Raw genomic sequence first — 17,069 nt, forward strand, 5'->3', positions numbered from 1 at the left:
TCTCAGGTTAACCTTCTCATGTGTCGAACATTGCCATGTCGACCTTTTGCTTGTCACCTTTTGTCAACATCTAACTAGTGCATGTGTCAACCTTTTATCAATGTCAACCTATCATCCAGATCCCATACACGGTCATGTCTTACACTCCTATAAAAGCATCCCTTACATTTTACAGCTCTCAACATATGCCAATATACTGACAAATATTTTGAGCAATGATCTGTTATTCTGTATTCCCTGCTGGCACACTGTCGCTACTGCAGCAGCTGATGATGGCCACACGAGATGATGTCATCATCAGGATGAGACCTGGATTACTTCTGTGGTGGTGAGTAGCTTTGCTTATTTTAATGGAAATAGATCCCAAACAGTTCTTTCAATGCACCACGGAAACAGTGGAACAGGTGAAAGGAGTGGCTTAAGTTCACAGTTCTTTCCACTTTGGGCAAATATATATTGGAATTGATATAAGTAACCCAGCACAACACTGCAGGCACAAATATAACCTCCAAATATATCTTCCATCAGAAGAGGCAATGCACTTTAACTGCAGCCAGGTGCAGGATTTTGGACACTTTTAAGGCAGTTAAAGCTGATCTGCTTTTGTTTATCTTGATAACTTGTCATTTTAAAATTTTCCACATCTCCTACAAAATGCACCCTAAGGTAGGGTTGCCTACTTTTAAAGTATCCTCTCTGAGAGAAGCTCGGAGTGGAGACTGTCAGCAGCACTCCAGGGGGCGGGGCCTGATGTAGAGGTCATCAAGCCCCGCCCCCAAGGCTGCAAATCCCGCAATTTGCGTGTCTTAGAGGAGAGGCAGAGCTCATTTGCATCTTTAGCCCCTCCCTGAAAAGCCACGACTTGCGGGAAATTAACTCTGTGTCGAGTGAAAAATTGCAGATGTGGCCACTTTGCATGCAATCTGAATAAGACCCTTAAGGTGCCCATACTCGGTATAATAATTGTATGCGTTATGGACTAGGTTGCATCGTATTGTGTGTGAGCTAGTTCAAAAAGTGCAGCACATACTTTTTGAGCTGTGCAATGGGATGTGCGTGGGATCGCACATCGCATTGCACACAAAAAAAGCACAGTGTATGGGCCTCGTAAGGGTGAAATTTAATAGGATGAGAGATTTAGAAAGTGAGAGATTTGGTAAGTAATCTCCAGGTTTTTTTAAAGCGACAATCATTCACACTTCAAAATCAAACGTTTTTTTTTTTTCTTACTTTGTTACCAAATCTCTCACTTTCTGAATCTCTCATCCTATAAAATTTTCCCCTAAATGTCTATATCCGGGGTGGTCATTCTACAGTGCCAGAGTTCAAGTCATCCAAGGTGATTCTTAACATTAAAGTGTTAGTTATTTATTTTATTTATTAACAGTTTCCAAAATATTTTATTGAACCTCAAAAGACAAGCAATATAGCAAACAATAAAGAGAAAACAACATAGAGTAAAAATGAGGATCAAAAACCATTTTCAAAATTTTCAAACAGATAACACTATAAAGGTCTATTCTAAAAAATTTAAAAACAGGGAAATGCTGTATAAAGTCTCTAGAGCACGGATATTAGAAAAAGAATTAAACTCAGTATAGACATGAAACTGTTATAATGTTAAAAATAAAATAAAAAAATAAATAAAACTATAACACTAAAATGAGAATCATTAAAAAGAAACAAATTAATTAAATACAAAAAATAAAGTAAATAAACAATATAACAAAATACTTTCCCAACGACAAACCAGGACCTCTAACCCATCCATGGACAGATCTAGCCAATCAGCAGGAAATAAAGATAGGAAAGACAGAGTGTTTAATGGAAGGGAAAGGTGAATAGGGATAAGATAAAGGGAAAGAGAAGTGATTGCCGAGAATTAGAGGGTATAGGAGGAGTATTTTGTAGGAGTTGAATGGAGTACCATGAGGTATTTTGCACTGAAGTTCCAGCTTACTACGAGATGGTAAGTTTTGGATAAATTTGTCCCAGCAATTAAATAATCTTGGAGTTAACGATTCTTTATGCAATGAAGATCATGGGTTTCATTACCACCATGGCCCTGAGTTTGTATATTCTCCCTGTACTTGCGTGGGTTTCCTCTGGGTACTCCGGTTTCCTCCCACAATCCAAAAATATACTGGTAGGCTAATCAGCTCCCAAACAATTAACCATAGAATATCTATGTGTGCGTGTATATGTGGTAGGGAATATAGATTGTAAGCTCCACTGGGGCAGGGACTGATGTAAATGTTCAAATATTCTCTGTAAAGTGCTGCGGAATGTGGTCAGCCCAGTCAATAGTTGCATATGCCACTGTTTGGAGGGACTGGACTTGTAGGTAAGTTGTAAGTTAATGATGATGATTCATTGAATGTGTCTAAGTGAAACCTACTAATGAAAATAAAGTGTAAATGTTGCAAGTGATTGTTTATACTGAATATAGAAATATTAAAAAAAGTATTTGTACTACTCTGCAGGAGAATGAGAATGTTTACCATATGTTTTTTATCTTATTTAATACATTTTATTGAATTATACATAGAAAATTGTAGTCACTGGCAGAGTAAGGTATAAAATTCCTGGATTCGAAGATGTTGCCCATATGTTTACTAGTTTTGCTTGTAAAGTAATAACAATTTATATTTGCGTCTTATTTTTGTCTTGTATTCCAGGCACATCTGTTATTGTTACTTGCATGGGCAGGGAGCCGCGTTTGCTAACTATACTGCTGCCAACTCACAATAGGTTGCACAATGAGACACTTTTTTCTTGTCACGCATTGTATTTTCATTTGTGTCCAACCATGAATTAGGCCCTGAGCGAAAACAATTCTAAAGATATTAAAAAGGGTGCGGTTCAATAGAACTACAGAAAATAGATAGACAGTCAATAGGTCGACATTCTTTAAGGCCCGTCAGGCACGTAAAAAAAAATAAGGAATTTGGTACTCACCGATAATTCCCTTTCTCCAAGGCAGCAGGGGACACTGCAGAGTCATGACGTATAGGGATAGCGTTGGTGCTGTGGAGTCGGCACTTTAAGATGCTTTTGAAGTGGCTGGCTCCTCCCCCCTCTATCCCCACCAAGCCCCAGTCTTAGTAAAACTGTGACCGAGAGAGGAAGAGAAACAAAGGCAAGAAGAACTAGAAGGAGGAGGATACAAAACATGACATATACAACATAGATCATGTAATATTTAATCAGATGAACGATCTGAGTTAGTAAGTAATGTATAGATAACAGAATCACCCAACATAGCAACAACAACATGTATGATACACACATGGTAAACTGAGTCTTCCTGAGGAAAGACCAACTTGTAGGAACATGGTAGTAACCTATATAATCTGGCAGGAAAACAGCGCTGGGAGGGCGTGGAGTGTCCCCTGCTGCCTTGGAGAAAGGGAATTATTGGTGAGTACCAAATTCCTTATTTCTCCCTCGGCCAGCAGGGGACACTGCAGAGTCATGACGTATGGGAAGAATACCAAAGCACTACTCCCGGGTGGGAGAGCGCTGATATTCCCCCAGAACAGCCCTGCCAAAGGATGCTTCAGCCTTGGCAAAGGCGTCGAATTTATAGAACCGGGCAAAGGTGTTCGCACTTGCCCAGGTCGCCGCTCTGCACACCTGAGAGAGGGAAACCCCTCTTGCCAGGGACCATGATGTGCTAACCGACCTTGTCGAATGAGCCGTAATGGCTGAAGGGACATTCCTGTTTGCATGTCTGTAGGCCTCTTTAATGGTGAGGCACATCCAACGAGCCAACGTTCTTTTGGACGCAGGCCATCCCCTGCGTTCATGACAATAGAGAACAAAAAGACTGTCAGTCTTCCGCAATGCTGACGTTTTTTCCAAGTATATTCGCAATGCCCTTACAGCATCTAGGGAAGCAGAGTCTTCGGTGAAAGCTGGAATGATAATCGGCTGGTTAAGATGAAAAGAAGAAACCACCTTAGGGAGAAAAGAACTATTAGTCCTTCATTCTGCCCTGTCAGTGTAAAACTGTAAGAAAGGGGGGCGACATGATAAGGCCCCAAGTTCCGAAACACGACGCGCTGAAGCTAATGCAACTAGCATAACAGTCTTCCAGGTGACATATTTTAGATGTACCGAGTCTAACGGTTCAAAAAGGTCTGATTGCAAGTATCGCAAAACCACTGATAAGTCCCAGGGTTCAGTGGGTGATCTGAAGGGAGGTTGAAGCCTCAACACCCCCTTTAAAAACGTTTGTATCTCTGGAATGACCGCCACCCTGAGGTGAAAGAAGAAAGATAGCGCCGCCAGTTGCACCTTCAGAGAAGCTAAACGAAGACCTTTATCCAGTCCTTCCTGGAGAAATTCTAGTAACCTAGGTAGGCTAAACACCGCCTTAGGGTAGCTGAGCCTTTCGCACCAGGAGATGTAGGACTTCCAAATCCTGTGGTAATGGGCTGAAGTCACACTCTTCCTAGCATGGAGCATTGTTGGAATAACCCTGGATGGGATACCTCTGCGTTTCAGCAATTCGGCCTCAACAACCATGCCGTTAAATGCAGAAGCCGTAAGTTTTGGAAGGTGAATGGTCCTTGGAGAAGCAAGTCTTCTCTTTGAGGTAGGAGCCACGGGTTGTCTATTGACATTAGTTTTAGATCCGAGTACCATGCCCTCCTCGGCCAGTTTGGGGCAATTAAGATGGCTGTTGTTGTTTCTCTTTTCAGTTTCTTCAGAACTCTTGGAAGCAACGGGAAAGGTGGAAATATGTATACCAGCTGGTAGTGCCATGGTATTGATAGGGCGTCGACTGCCACCGCTCCTGGATCCAGGGACCTGGCACAGTAGAGAGGAACCTGATGATTCAATCTAGAGGCCATCAGGTCTATGTCGGGGGTCCCCCACCGAGGAGTCAGTTGATGGAAGACCTCCGGGTGAAGAGACCACTCCCCTGGAAGGAACGTTTGGCGGCTTAGATAGTCCGCCTGCCAATTTTCCACTCCCGGAATAAATATTGCTGAAAAGGCCTTGGAGTGGGCTTCTGCCCATTCTAATATGGGACGGACCTCTCGCATGGCTGCCCTGCTCCTGGTGCCCCCTTGTCGATTTATATATGCGACCGCGGTCACGTTGTTTGATTGTATCCTGATCTGTAGACCTCGGAGCAGGTTGTGAGCCTGTAGTAAAGTTAGTCTGATGGCTCTTAGTTCCAAGATATTGATTGGAAGCTTTGCCTCCTGCAGCGACCAGCGTCCTTGGAACCGGTGGCCTAGGGCGACTGCTCCCCAGCCCTTGAGACTGGCTTCTGTTGTGACGACTGTCCATATGCAAGGGCTGAAACTGCGGCCTTGAAGCAGGTTTGGGGTGTGAAGCCACCAAAGCAGGGATGAGCGAGCCTTCTGAAACAAGGTGATACGCTAGTGAATTTGAAGGTGTGAGCCCGACCATTGTGATAGTAGATTCTCTTGGAAAGTCCGAGAATGGAAGCGACCGTATGGGACCGCCTCGAACGCAGCTACCATCAGACCCAAGAGCTGAGTGCACAGATGTGCTGAGAGCCTTCGCTGATGCAGAACCTGTCTGACCTTTGCTTGTAGAGCTATGATCTTGTCCGGTGGTAGGAAAATCCTTTCCTCTACTGTGTCCAATATGAGGCCCAGAAATTGTAGGCGTTGTGATGGGTTGAGTTGGGATTTTTTGAAGTTCACAATCCACCCATTTTTTACTAAAAACCTGCAAGTTGTCATGGCATCTGCCATAAGTTTTTCCCGAGTTGGAGCTTTGAGGAGGAGGTCGTCTAAGTAGGGGATAATAGTTATCCCCTGCAGACAAAGGGCCTTGGTCATGCATGCCATTATTTTTGTAAAAACCCGAGGAGCGGAAGAAAGTCCGAAGGGTAGTCCCCTGAACTGGAAATGATGATCCTGCAGTGCGAATCTCAAGAATCGCTGATGAGGTTCCAGATTGGGACGTGCAGGTACGCGTCCTTTATATCTAGAGACAGGAGAAATTCTCCTTTCTCCAGGGATGCAATAACTGACCGAATCGATTCCATCTTGAATCTGTGGTGAAGAACAAATTCGTTCAGGGACTTCAGATTTAGAATGGGTCGGGCAGATCCGTCTGGCTTTGGGACCACGAAAATGCTTGAATAGTATCCCGTGCACTGCTGATGGGCTGGCACCGGGATAATTACTCCCGACTCGAGCAGAGTTTGTATGGCTCCGAACAGGCTCAAACCTGCCTCTACTGATGGAGGGCTACCTATTGGGAAGAACCTGTTTGGAGGCTGTGTGGCAAATTCCAGTTTGTACCCCTGGGAGACAATCTGGAGAACCCACGCGTCGGTGCAATGAGACCTCCATTCCTCCGCGAACAGTAACAATCTGGCGCCCACCTTGGGATCCCCCAAGTGAGCAGGTAGGCCGTCATGCCACTGGTTTGTCTGTGGCCTTGGGGTTGAGAAAGAGATTGGCAGTGGTCTGGGGGGCTCTGGCCCCTCTGCCTCGGCGGCCTCTGAGGGAAGAAAAACCTCCTCTGGCTCGCCCCCTGAAGCCCGCATTACCCCGAAAGGAGCGAAAGGAAGGACTTACAAATTGCCTCTTCGGTGCAGGAGCCGAAGAGGGCAAAAAGGTCGACTTCCCCCCAGTGGCCTGGGAAATGAGCTTGTCCAATTCTGGCCCGAAAAGCATATCTCCTGAGAAGGGGAGTGCTTCCACCGCTTTTTTAATTTCTGGCTCAGCTTGCCAAGAGCGTAGCCACACAGTGCGTCTAGCCAGGACGGCAGAAGCTGAAACCTTTGCTGCTAATATGGAAACATCAGAAGCTGCTTCCCCAACATAAGTAGAAGCGTCCCTGATACATTTTGCCAAGGGTAGCAATTCCTCCTTGGGAGTATCCTATTCCAGGCCCCTGATCAAATCAGCGGCCCATGTCTCCATTGCCCTGGCCACCCATGAGGAGGCGAGAGCTGGACGTAAAATGACACCTGCGGTAGTATAAATATTTTTGAGAGCACTGTCAAGACGTTTATCTGGTGCTTCTTTAAGTGATACCGCTCCCGGAATGGGGAGGGTGGTTTTCTTTGATAAACGTGACAATGAAGCATCCGGAGTGGGAGGAGTCTCCCATCTAGCTCTAGACTCGGCCGAAAATGGGTATAAGGAATGAAATCTTTTAGACATCTGAAACTTCTTATCAGGTGTCTTCCAGATTTTTACTAAGGGGTTATCTAATTCCTCAGAGTCTGGAAAAGTTAGTGGTTGTTTCTGAACCCTGCCAAAAATGGATACCTGAGGCGGGGTAGGCGAGTCAGCAATATTAAGAGTAGATCTGATCTCTCTTATGAGACCCTCAATGCCTTGAGCATCCTGATCGTCTAGATCATCAGCAGGTACATTCTGATAAGGTTCGTCTATGTAGTCAGGGTCCAGTTGGTTATCATCATCTGGGACGAAAACCACTGAAGTAGCCTTCCTCTTCCCGGTTCCCGGAGAGGATGGTCTAACCTGTACTGAGGCAGTCACAGACTGCTGCAGTGAATCCACTGTGGAGGAAATTTGAGTCAATTGGGACTGAAAAACCTCCCTATCCCGCTTTGTTGCCGCTAGCTCGGCTGTGAGGTTAGCCAGGATAGCCTGCAAAGCCTCTGGGGACTGTAAGGGAGACTGAGGTAAAGGTGAATGGCTCACACTGGTTCCCTGCTTAGAGGCATAGCATGACTCACAGAGGGATACTCCCTTTACATGTTGAGTGTATTGACCCTTGCAAGTCTTACAGGTGTAAACCTTTTGTGCTGCTTTAGAAGAAGTGGTCCTGTCAGCCATGACAAACAGTATATAACAAATAACACACACTCACACAGAAGTAGAAAGTACAGGACAGCTGAAGCTTGTGCTTCGATAGGGAGAGAGGAGCCACAACCCTCCCAATAAAGGCTACCAATATATATAATGGTGCCTCAAAATTACCCCCTTAAGACTCACAGTGTCCCTGCGATCGTAGGGAAGAGCGCTGACAGTCGCAGATGCTGGAAAACCAGGTGCTGCCGGTCACAATACACAGCGTGCAGGAGACTTGCTGCTAGTTCCGAACAATGGCGCCGCCGGAGAGAGGAAGAGTAAACTCCGCCCCCCTTCTGGCGCGTCCTTCCCGCGCCGATTCAGTGGCGCCAATTTTAAAAGACAGCAGTAATGGAGAACGCCGCGAGCACTGTAAGCTGCGGCTGTCTCCGTCTCACGTCAGCCGGCCCCCTGCTAATGGCGCTCAGCGCCGCTTACCCGTAGGCAGCTCCTGGAGTGCGGGGGAGAAGCCTTGGGCCCGTCCTGCTAAGCTGCGTGCAGCAGCTACGGATCCCCAGAGCGGTGGCTCTGGTGGCCTGAGTACCGGAGGAAACACTGCGTGCAGTGTCGACCGGACCCCTCCAGGTCCCACGTAGCAGGCAGATGCCTGTCCTCAGTAAAAATTAAAAGTAAAAAAAATAAAAATAAATTAAGTCTCCTTAAGGAGACTCCCACGCAGTGACCGACTCCATCGGGCACTTTTACTAAGACTGGGGCTTGGTGGGGATAGAGGGGGAGGAGCCAGCCACTTCAAAAGCATCTTAAAGTGCCGACTCCACAGCACCAACGCTATCCCTATACGTCATGACTCTGCAGTGTCCCCTGCTGGCCGAGGGAGAAAGAAGATAATTACTTCATTAGGTGTTATAATATTATTTGATTATCACAGCACTATTGCATTTGACAAGCAGCATCTACTGTATTTTCATATTGCTAATGGGTATTACTTTACTATATACAGAGTTATGGATTTGTTTGCAACATAATACTGTTCTCCAGCCACAACCAGCATTTAGCAGTATGACATCATACATGATATCTTCTGATTGACTGTGCTGCAAGACCAACCAATAGGTATTGTAAATGACCTGCAGGAGTGCGCAATTGCGGGTATACACTGTGTGAAATACAGGATATAGCATTACAATGTGCCTGGAATATCGTGTGGATATTGCTCAAGTGTATCCCTGGCCCTAGATAGAAAACAAATTAAAAAACAATGTAACATAACGCCCCCCAAAAATTGTGAAAACGGGGGTCATTGCTCTAGGCCACCCATCCACCTTGTAGTTTGTTTTATCCTCTGTAATCACTGTGAGAATTATTGGAGTGCCGCTTCCCTGGTGAACTGTATCTTAACTGTATGCGGGCACCCATTTGAATGTATTGCCTTCATCAAAGATGATTTAATTTCACAGTTGCTGCTAGATCATTTTGGCTTTGATCAGGACTCAGATAACCGGTACGCAGGTGCCATGTAATATCCCCAACCCTAAACTCAGAGAACATGCATCACACCAGAAGGATAAGATTGAACAGACAAATGTCTTAACATTAATTCTGTTTACGAACTTGTAAAACTTATGCTTTCAAGTTACTGACCGTAGTACAAGACAAGCTGCGAGTTAACCTCAACTGCTACAACTTACCTGGGAAGAGACAATTCAATCACAAACTGCCTATCCAGATAAAGTTCAAGTACAGTAATGCTAATTGCACAACCAACCTGCCAGTTAACTCAGCTAGATACATACATAGTATTAGTATAATTGAATTACTGACAAAATGCAAATAATGGAAGATATTCCTAAAGAAGCTCATTGATTTGAATATGCAACAGTACAAATGTAAATGTTTTGCAACATGGTGTTGGTGGATGGAGCAAGACATGATGTCCCAGATGTGCTCAATTGGATGTGCCAGTCCATAGCATCAATGCCTTCTTCTTGCAGGAACTGCTGACACACTCCAGCCACATGAGGTCTAGCATTGTCTTGCATTAGGAGCAACCCAAGGCCAACCGCACCAGCAATGGTCTCACAAGGGGTCTGAGGATCTCATCTCAGTACCTAATGGCAGTCAGGCTACCTCTGGCGAGCACATGGAGGGCTGTGCGGCCCCCAAAGAAATGCCATCCCACACTATTGCAGACCCACTGCCAAACCAGTCATGCTGGAGGATGTTGCAGGCAGCAGAATGTTCTCCTTTATGTCTCCAGACTCTGTCACGTCCACGTGCTCAGTGTGATCCTGCTTTCATCTGTGAAGAGCACAGGGCACCAGTGGCGAGTTTGCCAATCTATGTGTTCTCTGGCAAATGCCAAACGTTCTGCACGGTGTTGCGCTGTAAGCACAACCCCCACCTGTGGATGTTGGGCCCTCATACCACCCTCATGGAATCTGTTTCTGACCATTTGAGTAGACACATGAACATTTGTGGCCTGCTGGAGGTCATTTTGCAGGGCTCTGGCAGTGCTTCTCCTGTTCCTCCTGGCACAAAGGCGGTCCTGCTGCTGTGTTGTTGCCGTCCTACGGCCTCCTCCACGTCTTCTGATGTACTGGCCTGTCTCCTGGTTGTGCCTCCATGCTCTGGACACTACGCTGACAGACACAGCAAACCTTCTTGCCACAGCTCGCATTGATGTGCCATCCTGGATGAGTTGCACTACCTGAGCCACTTGTGTGGGTTGTAGACTCATGCTACCACTAGAGTGAAAGCACCACCAGCTTTCAAAAGTGACCAAAACATCAGCCAGAAAGCATAGCAGCTGAGAAGTGGTCTGTGGTCACCACCTGCAGAACAACTCCTTTTTCTGTTTTCTAATTGCTAAGGTTTTGCTAATTGCCTATAATTTCCACCGGTTGTCTATTCCATTTGCACAAGAACATGTGAAATTGATTGGTTTTACTCACCACTACTCCACCACTTCTTTCCATTAACTATGTAGCTATCTCCATCTCTTTGGATAAGGCACTCCATGTTTGTGGCGTCACTGGATGCTACATCTGGCTCTAAAAAAAAATCAGCATAGGGCAATATTTGTTACTAGTTCTATAGATCAGTCATATTTCAGGTCTCTGCAGCTTTTTTATGTCTGTATTGTGAAACGACCATTTCCATTAAGACTTGTGCATTAATGGTCATAATTAAATTTCTGATCCAGCAGATAACTGGCAGTTCTATACCAATCAGTGTCCTTTATACCAAAGCTTAGTGAAATCACAAAGGCTGTTTAAGGCGTAACCAGTCACATAATCAGCCTACTGAGTTGAGAAAACACAACTTGAATTGATTTCACCATTCATATCTAGCTGTTTAAAATTTAAAAGTTAAAATACGCTTACATTACACTATGAAGAGTTATATCAGCAGATACAGCTGATCATTTACCATTCTATATAATCTGTGATTTTATGTCAAAGCTATGTGACATCAAAAAAGGCAGTTTATTTATGATTTCTGCCTGTCACATCATTAGCTAACTAAGGTGAAAAAGGCAGATGTATTAAGCCTTAACAAGAGATAAATGCAAGAGTGATAAAGAGAGATACATATCCAGCCAATCAGCTCCTTACTAACTTTTTTCAAACAAAGCCTGTAACATGGCAGTTAGGAGGTGATTGGCTGAACATTTATCTCTCTTTATCACCCTTGCATTTATCTCTTGTTAAGGCTTAATACATCTGCCCCACTATGAGATGTCGTATCACAGATAAAGCCAATAACTGACAGTTCCCCACTAGTCAGTTAATTATATACCAAAGCTGAATGAAATACCAATGGTTGTGTTTTTACTATAAGCCACTCACGGTATTAGCCTATAGAAGTGAAACAAGATAACCTGTATTTCTTTCACCACTCACATCTATCGATCTAGTTAAAATAAGCTTATAATTGACAGTTATATACAAACTTAGACACCCTTGTTGTTGCAGCGCCTATCACCACGTGTGACTCCCATAGTGATTGGCGTGATCCCATCGTAATGCCCTTGCATCTGATTCACTCCAAAGGCTTATAGAAAATGCATTGATGGCAATATCACAGCATGGCGATTCCATGCCGCAGGTATGAATTTGGCATCCCAAATAAGATGAGTAGCCGTATTACCGCAATGATGAGTAAGGCTACATCTTTAATAGTCACAGCTATAGCTAAGAAGTGACAATCATAACAGTGACTCCTTTACCAAAGATGAGTGGCATCACAAAAGTTAATGGCGCAAGCAAGTCATATGATAAACCTACCGAGGTGGCAAATCACAAACTGCCAGCATTTAGCTACCGCTATCTCTCTGAAATTTGCTTAACCCCTTCCTGATACAGCCAGTTTTTGCCTTCCTGACAGAGCCCTTTTTTTCAAATCTGACATGTATCACTTAAGTGGGGATAACTTTTTTTTGCTTTTACTTATCCCAGTGATTTTGAGATTGTTTTCTCGTGACACATTGTACTTCAAATTAGTGGTAAATTTGGGTCGATACAGTCTGTGTTTTTTTGTGAAAAATACCAAAATGTCGTAAAAAAATGGAAAATTTAGCAATTTGCAAAATGTTAAATTTTCTGCTTGTGAGACAAATAATTATACCACTCAAAATAGTTAATAACTAACATAGACCATATGTCTACTTTATGTTTCCATCATTATTTCAACTTCCTTTTAATTTTTTTGGACACTAGGAGGCTTACAATATGAATAGCAAATTCTCAAATTTTCAAGAAAATTTCAAACAGGGACCAGTTTAGGGACCAGTTCAGTTCTGATGTGACTTTGAGGAACTTGTATGTGAGACACCCCCATAAATGATGCCATTTCAAAAACTGCACCCCTCACAGTATTCAAAACAGCATTTTGGAAGTTTGTTAACCCTTTAGGTGTTTCACAGGAATTAAAACAAAGTGTAGGTGAAATTTCAAAATTTCATTTTTTTTGCAGATTTGCAATTTTAATACATTTTTCTAAGGAACACAGTAGATTATACTAGAGAAATGTGACTAAAAATTGATTCCCCCAATTCTTTTGTTTTCATAAATATCCTATATGTGGCCCTAGTGTGCACGTTGACCAAACCACAGGCTTCATAATAGAAGGAGCACCTACTTGATTTTGGAGCCTCCTTTTTATGAGATTATTTTTTAGGCACAATGTAGGTTTCTAGGCACCATAAGATGCTAAAAGTTAGGAACCCCCCCACAAGTGACCCCATTTTGCAAACTACACCCCTCAGGGAATTCATCTAGGGGTATAGTGTACATTTCAAACCCCCAGGGGTTTCACCAATTGTGGTACAACTGGGCAGTGAAAACGAAAAATTTAATTTTTTACACAAAAATGTAGTTCTGGCTCAAAATTTTTCATTTTCACAAGGAATGAAGGAGACAAAGCACCCCAAAATCTGTGCCCCAATTTCTCCCGAGTACGGCAATGCCTCACATGTGACCAAAAAATACCATTTGGGTGCATGGCAGGACTCAGAAGGGAAGGAGTGATTTTTGGATTTTGCAGCTCAGATTCTGGTGGAATGTTGGTGGGTGCTATGTCGCATTAGCAAGACCCCCCAAGCACCAATACAGTGGAACCCCCCCACAAGTGACCCCATTTTGCAAACTACACCCCTCAGGGAATTCATCTAGGGGTATAGTGTACATTTCAAACCCCCAGGGGTTTCACCAATTTTGATACAACTGGGCAGTGAAAATGACAAATTACATTTTTTTACACAAAAATGCAGTTCTGGCTCAAAATTTTTCATTTTCAGAAGGTATGAAGGAGAAAAAGCACCCCAAAATCTGTGCCCCAATTTCTCCCGAGTACGGCAATGCCTCACATGTGACCAAAAAATACCATTTGGGTGCATGGCAGGACTCAGAAGGGAAGGAGTGATTTTTGGATTTTGCAGCTCAGATTCTGGTGGAATGTTGGTGGGTGCTACAGATGGGTCAGGTCCCATCTTTGCAGGGGATGGCGCTGGCGTCGCCAGCTGCCATCCCCCGCCAGCGCCATGGCGATGGTGAGAAGGGGACGCGCGCGCTCGAGAGGGCGCGCGCGTCCCCTTCCGACGGCGCTTCCATCAGTTCCCCGGGTCCCCGCCGGCTTGCCGGCGGTAACCCGGGGTCCCCGCCGCCTGCCCGCACCCCCCACTAACCCCCCCTAACCCTGTCCGTCTCCCTGAGGCGGAGACGGACAGGGTTTCCGTCGCGCTAGCGACGGAGACTGAGACGCGCGTGCGCGTGAGACGCACGCGCGTCTCAGTCTCCTCGCTGGCGAGGCTGCTGGCGGGTCGCCAGCGCGTACGTTCTGGCGACCCGCCAGCAAGGATGTAGACCATAACATACTGTATGTCGCATTAGCAAGACCCCCCAAGCACCAATACAGTGGAACCCCCCCACAAGTGACCCCATTTTGCAAACTACACCCCTCAGGGAATTCATCTAGGGGTATAGTGTACATTTCAAACCCCAGGGGTTTCACCAATTTTGATACAACTGGGCAGTGAAAATGAAAAATTACATTTTTTTACACAAAAATGCAGTTCTGGCTCAAAATTTTTCATTTTCACAAGGAATGAAGGAGAAAAAGCACCCCAAAATCTGTGCCCCAATTTCTCCCGAGTACGGCAATGTCTCACATGTGACCAAAAAATACCATTTGGGTGCATGGCAGGACTCAGAAGGGAAGGAGTGATTTTTGGATTTTGCAGCTCAGATTCTGGTGGAATGTTGGTGGGTGCTATGTCGCATTAGCAAGACCCCCCAAGCACCAATACAGTGGAACCCCCCCACAAGTGACCCCATTTTGCAAACTACACCCCTCAGGGAATTCATCTAGGGGTATAGTGTACATTTCAAACCCCCAGGGGTTTCACCAATTTTGATACAACTGGGCAGTGAAAATGAAAAATTACATTTTTTTACACAAAAATGCAGTTCTGGCTCAAAATTTTTCATTTTCAGAAGGTATGAAGGAGAAAAAGCACCCCAAAATCTGTGCCCCAATTTCTCCCGAGTACGGCAATGCCTCATGTGTGACCAAAAAGTGGCAGGACTCAGAAGGGAAGGAGTGATATTTGGATTTTGCAGCACAGATTCTGGTGGAATGTTGGTGGGTGCTATGTCGCATTAGCAAGACCCCCAAAGCACCAATACAGTGGAACCCCCCCACAAGTGACCCCATTTTGCAAACTACACCCCTCAGGGAATTCATCTAGGGGTATAGTGTACATTTCAAACCCCCAGGGGTTTCACCAATTTTGATACAACTGGGCAGTGAAAATGAAAAATTACATTTTTTTACACAAAAATGCAGTTCTGGCTCAAAATTTTTCATTTTCAGAAGGTATGAAGGAGAAAAAGCACCCCAAAATCTGTGCCCCAATTTCTCCCGAGTACGGCAATGCCTCATGTGTGACCAAAAAGTGGCAGGACTCAGAAGGGAAGGAGTGATATTTGGATTTTGCAGCACAGATTCTGGTGGAATGTTGGTGGGTGCTATGTCGCATTAGCAAGACCCCCAAAGCACCAATACAGTGAAACCCCCCACAAGTGACCCCATTTTGCAAACTACACCCCTCAGGGAATTCATCTAGGGGTATAGTGTACATTTCAAACCCCCAAGGGTTTCACCAATTTTGATACAACTGGGCAGTGAAAATAAAAAATTACATTTTTTTACACAAAAATGCAGTTCTGGCTCAAAATATTTCATTTTCAGAAGGTATGAAGGAGAAAAAGCACCCCAAAATCTGTGCCCCAATTTCTCCCGAGTATGGCAATGCCTCATATGTGACCAAAAAATACCAGTTGGGTGCATGGCAGGACTCAGAAGGGAAGGAGTGATTTTTGGATTTTGCAGCTCAGATTCTGGTGGAATGAATGGTGGGTGCTATGTGGCATTAGCAAGACCCCCGAAGCACGGTGAAATGATGAACCTAATAATCCATAGATGTGTGGTATATTTTAAAACACTCCTTTATACATAGGCCGGGTTTGTCGGGGCAAGTTTCACAGTGGAAAATAGTTTCCTTTCTTATTCCCTTTTTATAGCAAACTTTGCACCTTTTTTGTGTCCTGCCCTTTCTTGCAGTGGAGGGGATTTCGTTAGGAAAATGCTGCCCTGGTACAATACGGGGGCCAGTACTAGATGTACTGGGGCCCTCTGCCTGCTGGTTCCCAAATATTAGGCCCTTTATGACTTCCTCTTGAAAGTGCATAAATGTCCCCCTCTGGCTGGTAGAACGGAATAGCACGTAAGCGTTATACAGTGCCATCTGGATGATATACACGGCCAGCTTCTTGTACCAGATTTTTGTTTTCCGCAGGGCACTGTACGGCTTCAGTACCTGATCTGAAAGATCCACTCCGCCCATGTACCTATTGTAATCTAGGATACAATTAGGTTTTGAGGTGTGGGTACTGGTACCTCGTACAGGGATGGAGGTGGTACTGTCTCCATGAATTGTTGTCAGTATAAGGACATCCCTCTTGTCCTTATATTTGACCAACAACATATTTTCGGTGCATATTCCCCTGCTTTCACCCCTTCTCATTACTTGGGCAATGTGCGTTTTTGGGAGGCCTCTTTGGTTCTTACGCACAGTACCGCAAGCTGCTGTACCTCTTGAACCAAGGGCCTTAAACAGGGGGTTGCTAGTGTAAAAGTTATCCACATAGAGGTGATAACCTTTATCCAGGAAGGGGTGCACTAAATCCCAGACAATTTTTCCACTAACACCTACGAGGGAGGGGGGGCATTCTGGCGGTTCAATTCTTGAATCCTTCCCTTCATATACCCTAAACCTGTGGGTGTACCCTGAGGTGCTTTCACACAGCTTATACATTTTTATGCCATACCTTGCCCTCTTACTGGGAAGGTACTGGCAGAATTTAACCCTTCCTTTAAAATGTATAAGGGACTCGTCAATACAAATAAATTTTTCAGGGATGTACATCTCTGCAAATTTGGCACTGAAATGATCAATGACCTGCCTGACTTTGAATAGCCGGTCAAAGGTGGGATCATCTCTGGGTGGGCACAGTGTATTATCGGTGTAATGTAAAAATTTAAGGATTATCTCAAAACGAGCCCGAGTCATGGCCATACGGTAAAATGGGGTGCTGTACAGAACATCTGTACTCCAATATTGCCTAATTTCTGGCTTTTTTACTATGCCCATATGTAACACCAGACCCCAAAACGTCATCATCTCTACTGCATCTACAGGGGTCCACCTAGCAAATGATGACGTGGGGT

The 17,069-nt window shown here is 44.6% G+C and overlaps 1 protein-coding gene across 1 annotated transcript in view; it reads right to left on the reverse strand.

Moving 5' to 3' along the window:
* The window catches only part of ACAD11 (acyl-CoA dehydrogenase family member 11), a 110,219-nt gene that overhangs the window by 36,006 nt on the left and 57,144 nt on the right, over window positions 1-17,069 (reverse strand). Inside the window, 1 exon segment of the mRNA XM_083188582.1 lies at window positions 10,733-10,831. Coding sequence (XP_083044708.1) covers window positions 10,733-10,831 — 99 coding nt within the window.

The sequence above is a fragment of the Crinia signifera genome, chromosome 5 (assembly GCF_055691185.1).
Source record: "Crinia signifera chromosome 5, ASM5569118v1, whole genome shotgun sequence".
Lineage (NCBI taxonomy): Eukaryota > Metazoa > Chordata > Amphibia > Anura > Myobatrachidae > Crinia > Crinia signifera.